The sequence below is a fragment of the Camarhynchus parvulus genome, chromosome 5, assembly GCF_901933205.1.
Source record: "Camarhynchus parvulus chromosome 5, STF_HiC, whole genome shotgun sequence".
Taxonomy (NCBI): Eukaryota; Metazoa; Chordata; class Aves; order Passeriformes; family Thraupidae; genus Camarhynchus; species Camarhynchus parvulus.
In genome coordinates, this window is record NC_044575.1 from 59,242,584 (window position 1) to 59,254,551 (window position 11,968).

Consider the following 11,968-nt stretch of genomic DNA (forward strand, 5'->3'; position numbering starts at 1 on the left):
TTATCTGTCTGCAGGAAACACTTGGGGACACACAGCAGCATCTTTCTCTCCAGGAGATAAACAGGCACTGCATCCTCTGCAAAATCCAGGCGCCTGGAGCTGCTTTGTGCAGCTCTTCTGACATTTCCACCCCTCAGGATTTGTTTGTGGCTGGACACAGCCCTGTCTGTGAGAGGTTAAAAGAGCCAAAGAGGTTGATCCCTGGGTATTCCAAGCCCTGAGCATGTTTCCAAAACAGAATGTAAACACTTTTATTGTGGCAAGGATTGCTCTGCTCTTCCTGCCTTGTGTCATGCAGCCGAAGGAAAAGGAGAGCACTTCTTCTCCCCTCGTAAAGCAGGGTGTGTTCAGGCTCTGACACTGACATCAAACAAGTGCATGGCTCCCTTCCCATCTTTCTGGCTGTCCCTCTGTCATGGATTTGCAATTTCCCTGCTGACAAATCCAGAGCAGCCAAAGGAGATCACTTTGCTGGAGTTTTGGGATTTTTCTTCCCCACTGCAACAGAAAATGCCACAGTGGAACTAATGGAGAGGAGATGTGGAAATGAGGAAACAGTGGAAAGGTGTTATTTTGACTTTCCCCTCAGAAATCCTGGCCTCAGAGATACCAGGGAGCTGTGGATCCTTGCTGGCCTTGGAAAGAATTACAGAATATCCTGAGCTGGAAGGCACCAAGGACCAGCTCCTGAAAGGTGCCTGTGCTCAGCTGGGGCTGGGCTCTTTCTCCAGCAGCACTGACACAACCAGAGCGCACAGCCTCAAGCTGCACCAAGGGAAATACAGGTTGGATAGCAGGGAAAAGTTTTTCACAGAAAGAGTGATAAAGTTCTGGAATGTTCTGCCCAGGGAGGTGGTGGAGTCCCCATCCCTGGGTGTGTTTAACAAAGCCTGGATGTGGCACTGGGTGCCAGGGCTGAGCTGAGCTGTTGGGGCTGGGTTGGACTCCATGATCCTGAGGGTCTCTTCCAACCCAGTGAATTCTGTGAATTCTGTGGATCAGAGTCCAATTCCTGGCCCTGCCCAGACCCCTCAGCAATCCCACCCTGGGCATCCCTGGCAGCTCCTGCAGCTCTGGCAGCCTCAGGGCTGTGCCCATTCCCTGAGGAGCCTGGGCAGTGCCAGCACCCTCTGGGGGAAGAACCTTTCCTGAGATCCAACCCAAACCTGCCCTGGCACAGCTCCAGCCCTTCCCTTGGTTCTGTCCCTGCTCAGCAAAGCCCATTTCAAGTGTGGACTCAGCAAAAGTGGCTGATCCCCGATCCAGTTTTTCCCATCCTGGAACGCCAATCAATGTAATGGAGCTGTTGGAATGAATTCAAGGTGATCAGAGGGATGGAGCAGCTCTCCTACAAGGAAAGGATGGGAGAATTGGGATTGTTCAGCCTGGAAAAGACTTCAGGGTGACCTAATTGCAGCATCCAGTGCCTGAAAGGAGCCTACAAAAAGCATAGAGAAAAATTATTTACAAGGGTCTGGAATGACAAGGAATGTTTTCCCACCCAGATCATTCCCCTGCATTGGTTTAGACTCTTGCTGCTACAAAATCCACGTGCAAAAAGATCTGTCAGCACCTGGGGTGGGGAACAGGACAGCACTGGTCTCCAGGACTGACAAACTCAGCCTTGCTGGGGCAGAGCAAGAGTTTTAACCAAAATAAAGGATTTTCCCCTCGTTTTTCAACATTCCACTGCTGCACAGGAGTACTGAGATGCACACACAGAGTGCACTGCTCAGCTGTTAAATCCCACAGGGCACATTCACCTGCTGGGTCAGGATGTGAAAAACGCCAATCACTTGTTTTTAAAACTTTAAAAGTTTAATAGCAATAAAATGGTTATAAAAATAGTAATGCAATTAGAGTAATAATAATTTGGACAATTGGATTAGGACAATATGAGACAATAGAAACAAAGAGTTACAGACAGTCCAGGTTCCTTTTCTTGGCAAAATAAGCCTGAAAAAGGCCCCACGTTAACAGAGGATTAACCCTTAAAAGCAACAGCCTGTTGCACATTCATACACCTCATCCATGATGCATAAATTCCATTCAAACACAGGATTCTGTCTGGTCAGTGTCAGCTTCTTCCTCTGAATCCTGACAGTGCCTTTGAGGCAGGAAGAAGTTCATTTGTTCTGATAATGGAGCAATAAATTCTCATTCTCTGAAAGATTCAGGTGTCCTGTGGCTGCTATCTCAGTGCGAGTCCTTTCTTTTAAAAAAGTATCCTACATAGCACAGTTTCTATTTTAACATTTTGTTATAACCTAAAACTATATTTAACACACTACTTAAGAGAATTAACACAGCATTACTTTCTAACATAACACATCTAATATTCATTTGAATATTTGCGAAAAGCCAGTCATAAAATACACATTTTTCACAAGGATATCCCTCCACAGCCATTGCTGGGAACTGGGAGGATGCTCCTGGAGGAGAATTGTCCAAAAGTCGCTGCATTCCCACTGCAGGTGCAGGAACTCTGCCCTGAGCCTCAGAGGGGAAAGCTGGGCTGACCCCATGTGGTCATGGCCTTGTTATGGCAGGGTTTTGGTTTTAGAAAGCATTGACTTTCCACTCTTACTTACACAAAGTGTAAAATCTACCTCAAATCCATAAAACCTTTCCATCCAGGAAAAGGCACTGTGGTGGGGGTTAAGCCAAACCTCTGGCTGGCATTTTTCACACCATGGAAATGTGTCCACGCTCTCAGTGTCCCTGTTCAACCAGGCAAAATAGCACAATAAAATATTCATTTTTAGCATGGACGGGACATTCCCACTCCTCTGAATCCCTCAAAACAAACAAGAAGGGATAGGAGGGGAAACTCACCCTCAGTTTGTGCCTTTCCCTCCCAAGAAAAGGTTAAATATTGCAGTGGTTCCTCTGGCTGCAATCTGAGCTTCGCCCCCGGATTTTGGGTGTGCCTGGAGCGAGGAAGGTCGGTGTGTGTCATCTGGTCACTCTGGGCCTGAAGAAGTCAAAAACTAAGGGATGTTGATTGTTTCCATGGTTACAGGATGATTCATTCTGATGGTAAAATAACAGGGGAGACACATGGAAAATGAGAATCATGTCTCAGAAGTGTTTTGTGTAATTATTGCGTTCACCAGTTCTCCTGCTGCAGGCTACGTGCGTGCCCTGACCTCAGCTATTCGTAAAACTGTCCCTTGAGATGATCCCAAAGTTGAGTTTTTTTATTGAAAATGAATTTAAACCCTTAGGCATGAAGTCTGTCAGCCTTGGAGGCTGAACAAGGCCCATCCCAGCACAGGTCTTGTCCAAGCAGAGCAATGGAGCCTCCAAAAAAAATCCCACTGAGATAAAAATGATCAAAGTGAGGACAATTGCTTTACATTGGAATAGGGTGGGTTTAGATGGGATATTAAGGAGGAATTCTTCCCTGTGAGGGTGGGGAAGCCCTGGCACAGGGTGCCCAGAGAAGCTGTGGCTGGCCCTGGATCTCTGGAAATGTTCAAGGCCAGGCTGGACAGGGCTTGGAGCCACCTGGGATAGTGGAAGGTGTCTCTGCCCACGGCAGGAGCTGGAACAAGATCCTCTTTAAAGGTCCTTTCCCACTCAACCCAGTCGGGAATTCCACGATTCTAAAATTCCAAACCCATCAAACGCCTCAGCCTTGGCATCCCTGAGAGGGTGCAAGGGGTGTGTGTTTGTGTCGTGCCTCGCTGCCGTCACCCTTCCCCTCGCAGAGCCCACTGGGACTTCTGTGAGGGTGAAAAGACCCTTCAGTGAGCGGGAAGAGCGGCGGCAGCGCCGAGCCCGGACTGCACCCTCCACCAACACCCAGCACCGTCCGCCATCTTGGCGGGGCCCTGAGGGGGCGGGAGGGGCGTGGCCTCTCTGAGGGAAGGGGCGTGTCCACAGCGCTCCCGCCCAATCCGCGCGAGGGAGCGAGCCGGGCCCTAAAGGTCGCGAGGCCGGCGAGGGGCTGAGTGGGGGCGCGGCCGGAGGGTGGAGCTTCTCTGCGATTGGCTGCGCTCGGCTGCGCTCGGCTGCGATTGGTTGTGCTCGGGAGGGTGGGCGCGCTAGCGCGCCGGGCCCGGCATGGCCCCGCCCACCCCTTGCCACGTCCGTGCGGCGCGTGCGGCGGGGCCGGCGCGCGCGGGTGAGTGCGGGCAGGGGGGCCCTGAGGGGAAGCGGGAGGGATGGGGGGTCGGGGTCCCCTCCGAGCGGTCGGTCTGGGGACAGGTCCCATCCCCGGGGGGCTGCTGCAGCTCAGGGGCGCTGTGGGGACACCACCGAGGGGCTCTACATGTGTGGCGGGTTGATATGAGCGCCCCGAAGGTCTGCGTGTGAGGCAGCGCGATGCACCTCCGGCGAGGGGCTGCGGATGGAGTGAGGGCTGCCCTCAGCAGGGCGAGTGTGAGTTGAGGGGCTGGTTTGGGGAAGGGTCCTGCCCCCGAGGGGCAGCTTCACCCCCCGAGAGACCGTGTGTGGGGTGAGGGGGTGTGGGAGTCCCCGAGGTTCTGTGTGAGGTGTGGAGACCCCCGCGAAGGGCTGCGTGTTGAGGGGATCCCCTCATGATGCCGCGTTTGAGGTGGGGGGAGCCCCTTGAGAGGTTGGTGTCCCAGGGGGCTGCTCCGGCTGAGGAAAGCCCTGGGGACCCTCCAGGGGCAGAGCTGGGCTCTGTGACCCCGTCCCCCAAACCTGGGGGCTGGCAGAGGTCTGGCCAGGCACCCACTGACCCTCCCAGGGGGGTTGGGGGTGTCCCCCGGGGTGGCAGCTCAGCTCAGGGGGTCCCTGGCCATACCCTGCTCCCAACACTTGTGGGGACCAGGATGACCCACAGGCCTGAGCTCTCCTTCCCTATGTCTTCATCTTTTTATCTTATTTTTAATTGACATTTTCCCAAGTCATATTTCTGTCTCCAGAAAATGAGCGTAATTTGCAACTCCATGTGCTCCAGCTGTGCCGGAAGTAGTTGGGAAAGTGACTCTTAGTTGGTCACTAATTGCTCACAGAGCATCGAAAATTTTATTTTCTCTTTGTGCTTTTCCCTTGGTGTGCTGTAACCCTGAGCTGGAGTTTGAGGTTTGCTTTATTCTGTACAGACACTGTTGGAATGTTGATGTGGATATTTGGGGATTCTGGGGGACAGAGGAGAAGTGACATTGGGCTAGTTGAGCTGGAGGAACAGAGAAATCTGTAAGAATGTTTCTCTTTGCAGTTCATCTTTCCCGCTGTTTCATTTTGAAAATTCACACGGGATGAGAGTTTGTGTTGCTGTTGAATTGCTGTAACAGCAAATGTTTTTACTTTTATATGCAAAATGAGGGTGAGAGCTGGGATTCAAAGGCCAGTGTGTTCCAGCAGGTGGCATTAAAAAAGATTTTATGGTTGTTTTTTTTTTTTTTTTTAGTTAAGAAATTTCAGTTGATTTTCTAGAGCCACTTTCACTTTTGAGGCTCATTACACTGTGATGCTTCACAGCAAACATTCTGTTCTTGCTTTGGGCTGTGAGGTGTCTTATTTTAAAAAGTGCCATCCCAAACACTTTTTTCTTTCTGCTGTTTGGCCTGACCACTAGTGTGTGACTGCTCTATTCATGGTACAGCTAAGGCAATCTGCAGATTTATAAATAAATGAGAAGTTTTCATGAGCTCTGCTCATACCAGAACCCTGAGCAGGTATTCCACAGGGGACAGAGTAAGAATTATTTTCCTTTATCATAGGATTTATCATAGAATTCTAGAATTGGAAAGGACTTTAAAGCCCATTTTATGAGCTTTAAAGCAGGGACACCTTCCACTGTCCCAGGCAGATCCAAGCCCTGTCCAACCTGGCCTTGACTGCAATGAGGAAAATGCCTCCCTTTGTCACCCAGAACAACCCAATCTCTTCAATCATTAACAGGTGTCTCACTGTCACCTTGGCCCTGCTTCATGGCCACTGTGGGGCTGTGCTTGGCAGCTGGGCTCTGCAAACACACAGAGCAAACAGGAGGGGCAGGCTGGGCTGTGGCTGTGCCATCACCCCTGGGGGACGTGGCACCTTGTGCCCCAGAGATGAAATATTTGTGGGGTGGGACTGCCTGGGAAAAAGTGCAGGTTTGAAGTTGAACAGGAGTGCAGATGATGGGTGGGCAGGTTGTTGGGAGGTTTCTTGGGAGCGATGCTTTGCTTCCCAGAGGGCTGTAGAGGGAAATCCCCTCCTCTGAGGTGTTGTTTATCCTGGGCTGTCCCAGGACAAACACACCAGCTCTGTGTGCTGGCTGGGGTGCACATGCTCTGGTGAAGGCTGAGCAGATGAAGTGAACAGCAGTGTATTCACCTTCCTGGAAATCCCTGAGGCACATCCCATGGCATGCTGCAGGGGGAACAGTTTATTTAGACATTAAACCATGCCTTGCCCGTTCCATTCCATTCCAGGTCTCTGTTTGCAGCCATGATGCCCGTGGCCACCGTGATGCCCGATGACACGCCCATGTTTGACCCCAGGATCCTGCAGGAACTCGACTGGAGTGAGAACACCACAACCTTTTCTCCTGCTATTTCTCCACTGGATCCAGGGGATGGGCTGGTCCTGAGGCCACTTTGCACAGCTGATGTAAATCGAGGTAGAATCCTGGTTTATTATTGCCAGAAATGACACTGGGGGCTGAGTTGGTAACTTCTGTTTCTGTAGTTCTCAGGAGATTGGGATTGCTCATTTTCTCTGATTTGGGCTATTTTTCTCAGTAAACAGTTTGATGGAATTTTAGAACATCCTGAGTTGCAGGGGACCCACAGGGATCATTGAGTCCAACCCCTGAACCTGCAAAGGACACCCCAGCAATGCCACCCTGAGCTTTGTCCTAACATCCCTTGGGCTCTGGTAGCCTTGGGGCTGTGACCATGTCCTGGTTTGTCCTGTGTGACCACATCCCTGAATTTGAGCTTTTTGGCATCATGGATTGCTGCTGTATTGGGTGACCCTGAAAATTTGGTTTACTGTTTTAATCCTAAAATTCAAGTAAAATCTTCCAAATAATCCACAAGTTCCCTTCACCATGGTTTTGGAGAGGGAGCACAGTTGTTCATACTGTAGCCTTTAATACCAAAACAACATGAACAAGCATCTTGGTGCATGAATTCTCCTTCAGTTCTGGAATTTGGATAAAAAGGTTGCTTTGGACTCATTATTCCAGGCTCACTTGAGCTTTAGCCAATCCTTCACCATTTTCCATCCCATTGTGATGTGATGGTGCCATGGTCCCTCTCCAGACAGCTGTGTTGGATTGTCCCTTGCTGTTTGGAGCTGGTTGTGTGTCTGTCCCTCACTGAGAGTTGTTTTCCCCTTCTTTTCCTGCCAGGATTTTTTAAGGTTCTGGGTCAGCTGACGGAAACAGGAGTGGTGAGCCCAGAGCAGTTCATCAGTGAGTACCTCATCATTCCTTGGTTTTCCACAGGGCTTGCAGGCAATCAAAGCTGCTCAGGTGTGAGTGCTGATGCCAGAGGGAGGGATGAGTTCAGCTCCCCTTGGCACTCAGCCTTGCATCCAGCTGCAGCTATCCCCAAGGGCTGCTTAAATTGCTGCCTACATTGTGGAACTGGTTTTTAGACTGAGCTTTAGACAGCTGGTAAGGATGGATTATTTGGGTTGCTCCAAGCCCCTCCAAGCTCGACTGGAACACTCTGCAGCATGGGGCAGCCACAGCTGCTCTGGGCACCCTGTGCCAGCCCCTCATCACACTCTCAGGGAAGAATTCCTTCCCAATATCCCATCTAACCCTGCCCTCTGGCAGGCGGGAAGCCATTCCCCTGGTGCTCTCCTCAAGGCCCTTGACCAAAATCCCTCTCCAACTCTCTCTGAACCTTCTTTAGGTCCCCTGTAAATCCTGCTCCCAGGCCAGACAGGCAGTGGGGAGGCAGCTCAGGGATTCAGGGAATCACAGGATCTGTGCCAAACCCAGCACAATCCATGTCCCCAGGGGTCACATCCACACAGCTTTTGAATCCCTCCAGGGATGGGAGGGATCCCTCCACTGCCCTGGACAGCTGTGCCAGGGCTGGACAACCCTTCCATGACATTCTTGCCCGTGAGGGTGGCACAGGGCGCCCAGAGAAGCCGTGGCTGCCCCTGGATCCCTGGAGGTGTCCGAGACAGGGGCTTGGAGCACCCTGGGACAGTGGAAGGTGTCCCTGCCCATGGAAGGGGGTGGCACTGGATGAGCTTTAAGGTCCTTCCAGCCCAGAACATTCAATTATTCAATATTGTAGTGCCCATGTGCAGAGCAGCTCAGCAAGGATGGTTCTCTGGGAAAATAAGGAAAAGGAATTTGTGTAATTCCTGCTTTTTCATGGGTTTGTCTGACTCTGGGGCATCCATTCTCTGGAGTCTTGGGTGCATCATCCCTGTGATCCCACAGTGATTTGCAGTCAGAGACTGCTGCAAGGATCAGATTGAACTGCAGTTTCCTGTGAGCCTGAATTGCCTGTTCCACACTGTGCCTGCTCCCACAGAAACCTTTGAGCACATGAAGAGGTCTGGAGATTACTACGTGACCGTGGTGGAGGACACCAACCTGGGGCAGATCGTTGCCACGGCAACGCTGGTTATAGAACATAAATTCACTCACTCCTGTGCCAAGGTAAATCTGCAGCTGGGAAGGGAGGGAAAGATCCTGGCCCTGACTCTGTGTGTGTTGGTTTTATGGTGTTACTGTGTGGTGACAACCTCAAGTTGTATCAGGGGAGGTTTAGGTTGGATATTGGGGAAAATTTCCTTGTGGAAAAGGTGGTCCAGACTGATCAGGGCAGGGGTGGAGTCCCCATCCCTGGAGGGATTTAAAATCCATGTGGATGTGGCACTTGGGGACATGGGTCAGTGGTGGTCTTGGCAGTGCTGGAAAACAGTTGGGCTCGATGGTCTTGAAGGGCTTTTCCAACCTTAAAAATGTAAATATTTAAAAAAATCTGTTTTAAAATATCAAGTATTTTGTGTATTTTAAAAAATATATCACATCCTCGAGTGCTGAGCTGGTAGCAAAAGGAGGCTTTGGCTTTTCCTAAGGAAAAGCAGCCCTTGGAGATCTGTCCCATGGTCCCAGTGATCCTTGGAAGGAGTCAGACGTGGTTCTGACAGAGCAGATGGCTGAGGATCCCCGTGCTGGGAGCCCCAGCCAGGCTGTGAGCACTGCAGGGGCAGTTCCAGGGCTAACAAACACTTGCCTGTGTTTTCAGAGAGGCAGGATAGAGGATGTGGTGGTCAGCGGGGAGTGCAGAGGGAAGCAGCTTGGAAAACTGTGAGTATTCCCCACCTGTGCCAATCAGCAATCCCTTTACACCTCACACCTTCCTGCCAAGCACCTGGGAACTATTCAGCCAGCAGGGATCACCAGCTGGGCATAAATAATCTACAGGAAAACACAGAGTGTGCTGTCAGCCCTCAGTGTTGTGCCTGTGATAATAAAACTCATTAAATACTCACTGACCCTGCATTTTACTGCTGATTTTTTGTCTTTTCCAGATTAACATCCACCCTCACCTTGCTAAGTAAAAGACTGAACTGTTACAAAATCACTCTGGAGTGTCTGCCCAAAAATGTGGATTTCTACAAGAAGTTTGGCTATTTGGTATCTGATGAGAACTACATGTTTCAACGGTTCTTTAATTAACAGTTTCTAGGTGTTCTGGGTTCTTTTTTTTTTCTGGAAAGACTGTTGGTGGAGGAGCTTGTGCTGCAAACATTCTCTCCGTGGAAAATTTCTATAGTTTATTGCTGCAGATATAACAATCCCTATAAATAATGAACATCAAATGTGTAAATCTTGGGAAAAAAAATTACTGAGGTTTTAGAAAGAGTCTTTTGGGTTAGAAAATAAGTTTAGAACTAATTTTTACTACTCTTGAGTCGAGGTGAAGCTTTTCTGTTCTAGCTGAGTTACAAAGGACTCGTTAAAGGGATGGTTTTTAACCAAAGGTCTATATTTTTATCTCAAATTTTTTCTTGCATTGTATTTTTCTAAAGGTTTGTGCTTCTTTTCTCAGTAGCCAAAGGGCAGCCCTGGGCCTGTCCTGGCTGTGCTGATGGAAGGATGACGTAGCTGGGGAAGGGATGAGGCTTCTCTTATGCAGAATTAGTGACACAGAACAGGCCTTAGTTCTGGATTTTTCCATGACACCTCATGGAAGTGCTGGTGAAGTTTTCTAGGCACTGTTTTCCAAGACTGGATTTGTTACTGTTGGAGCAGGTTGGGGAGAATCCTTCCAGGCTGTGCTGAAAATGGATGTGTGCTTCTCACTGCAGGGCTCCTGCACTTTAGCTGATAACTTGGTTTTCAGGATAATTATGGTTTTTTTCTGACATAAAAAACCCAAATGTGGTTTGCAACAGGGCAGAGGATAAGTGGGAAACTGGAATGTCTGAAGGAATATATCCCATGTGGAGTGGGGTTCTGGCTAGGAATCACTGGGAAGGAGACTGGGATGGCAGATTCAGCTTCAGCTGAGGGAGCTGGGGCTGTTCAGCCCAGAACAGCCTCAAAGCCACTTCCAGGGCCTGAAAAGGAGGGAGAGGGATTTTTGTATGGGCAGGACACAGGGATTGACTTCCTACTGCCAGAGGGCAGGGCTGGATGGGATATTGGGAAGGAATTGTTCCCTGGGAAGGTGGGGCAGCCCTGGCACAGGGTGCCCAGAGCAGCTGTGGCTGCCCCTGGATCGCTGGAAGGGTCCAAGGCCAGGCTGGACTTTGGGGCTTGGAGCAGCCTGGGACAGTGGAAGGTGTCCCTGTTGGAATGAGATGAATTTAAGGTCCCTTCCAACCCAAACCACTCTGAGATTTACTGAACCCCCCTGGTTCATCCACTGGATCTCCAGAGGGCCAGGAGGGATTTGCACCTGTGGCACAGCAAAGCAGGAGAGAAATCCCCCCCTTTCTCCCAAGGGATTGCTGCTCCTGCTGTGGTGCTTCCCTGGTGCTGCAAGATTGGATCCATGATTTTAGCACTTTTGCCAGGGGTGAAAAGCAAAGAACATCCAGAGGCCTGTTGCCCACAGTGGTGTTTTGTGTGGGGAGTGACAAATCCCACAGCCATGAATAGGGCATTGTACCCAGGCAGGGTTGTTTGTGGGCAGCCAGGCCTTCCACACTGTCCTGCTTTGTGCTCTGGAGAGCAGCTCTACAGTGCTGGGGGCTCTGCTTGATCTTCCTGAGGGTTCTCCACTCCATCCAGTGTCTCCTTGGTGATGTCTGCTTTATTTATTGATTATTTTTTTAAAGAATATCTTTGTTTAAGCTGAATAAATGATTGCCACCTGTATCTGGACTGTTTTTCATGGAGTGAGGATGTGCTTGGTGAGCAGCAGCAGCTGCTGCAGGTACCTGTTCCCCTTCCCTGGGCTGAAAAGAACATTTCTAGCAGCTCCATGTGGATTTCTGTCCCAAGAGAAAGCAGATGTGCTCCTCTGCCAGCATCTGCATGGCTCAAACCCTGACTCATTCTCTGAAGCAGCTCCTGCTTTCTGCTGGCCCAAGTGACTGAGGTGGATTTTCTTGCCTTTCACGGCTGTAATTAATTCAGAATTTCCAGGATTGAAGGTGGATTATTTGAATTCCGTGGTATCTACACCATGTAAAGAGCCCCAGGCCCTCATTAAGAGTTAATGAGAAGATCAGAGTGAGGAGCAGGTGCCGTGGCCCTGCTCAGATCATTGTCAAACAGATGAATGGGGTTGAAAGCTGCGGTTTGTGGCTGCAGCACAATGGGCACAGGCCCCTCAGGGCAGCTGAAGAGCTCTTTGTTCCTCCCAGAGGTGACAAACAGCAGCTGGAGAGCTGCGAGTGCCCAGCCTGGGGCCTGGGAGGTGCCACTGCGGGGTCAGGTGTGCCCCAGGGACACCACAGCCACACAGGGGCTGTTTGAAACTGTCACAGGGACAGGGACAATGCCACAAGTGCCAGCTCTGCATGGCCCCAGGGACAGGAAAACAGCAACTGCAGCAGCCCTGAATTTATCCCCAGT

At 50.4% G+C, this 11,968-nt stretch overlaps 1 protein-coding gene across 2 annotated transcripts; it reads left to right on the forward strand.

The window, feature by feature from the left end:
* Positions 1-4,066: 4,066 nt before the first annotated feature.
* GNPNAT1 (glucosamine-phosphate N-acetyltransferase 1) lies at positions 4,067-10,612 on the forward strand. Of its 2 annotated transcripts, none has more exons than XM_030949391.1 (6): positions 4,067-4,129; positions 6,393-6,580; positions 7,316-7,378; positions 8,466-8,593; positions 9,186-9,247; positions 9,472-10,612. In XM_030949391.1, the coding sequence occupies exons 2-6, from the start codon at positions 6,409-6,411 to the stop codon at positions 9,617-9,619; spliced, it is 573 nt and encodes a 190-aa protein (XP_030805251.1). In that variant the 5' UTR covers positions 4,067-4,129; positions 6,393-6,408; the 3' UTR covers positions 9,620-10,612. The 2 variants fall into 2 exon arrangements, with proteins under 2 accessions (XP_030805251.1, XP_030805252.1); XM_030949392.1 differs by lacking the exon at positions 4,067-4,129 and adding an exon at positions 4,204-4,386.
* The last annotated feature ends 1,356 nt before the right edge of the window (positions 10,613-11,968 follow it).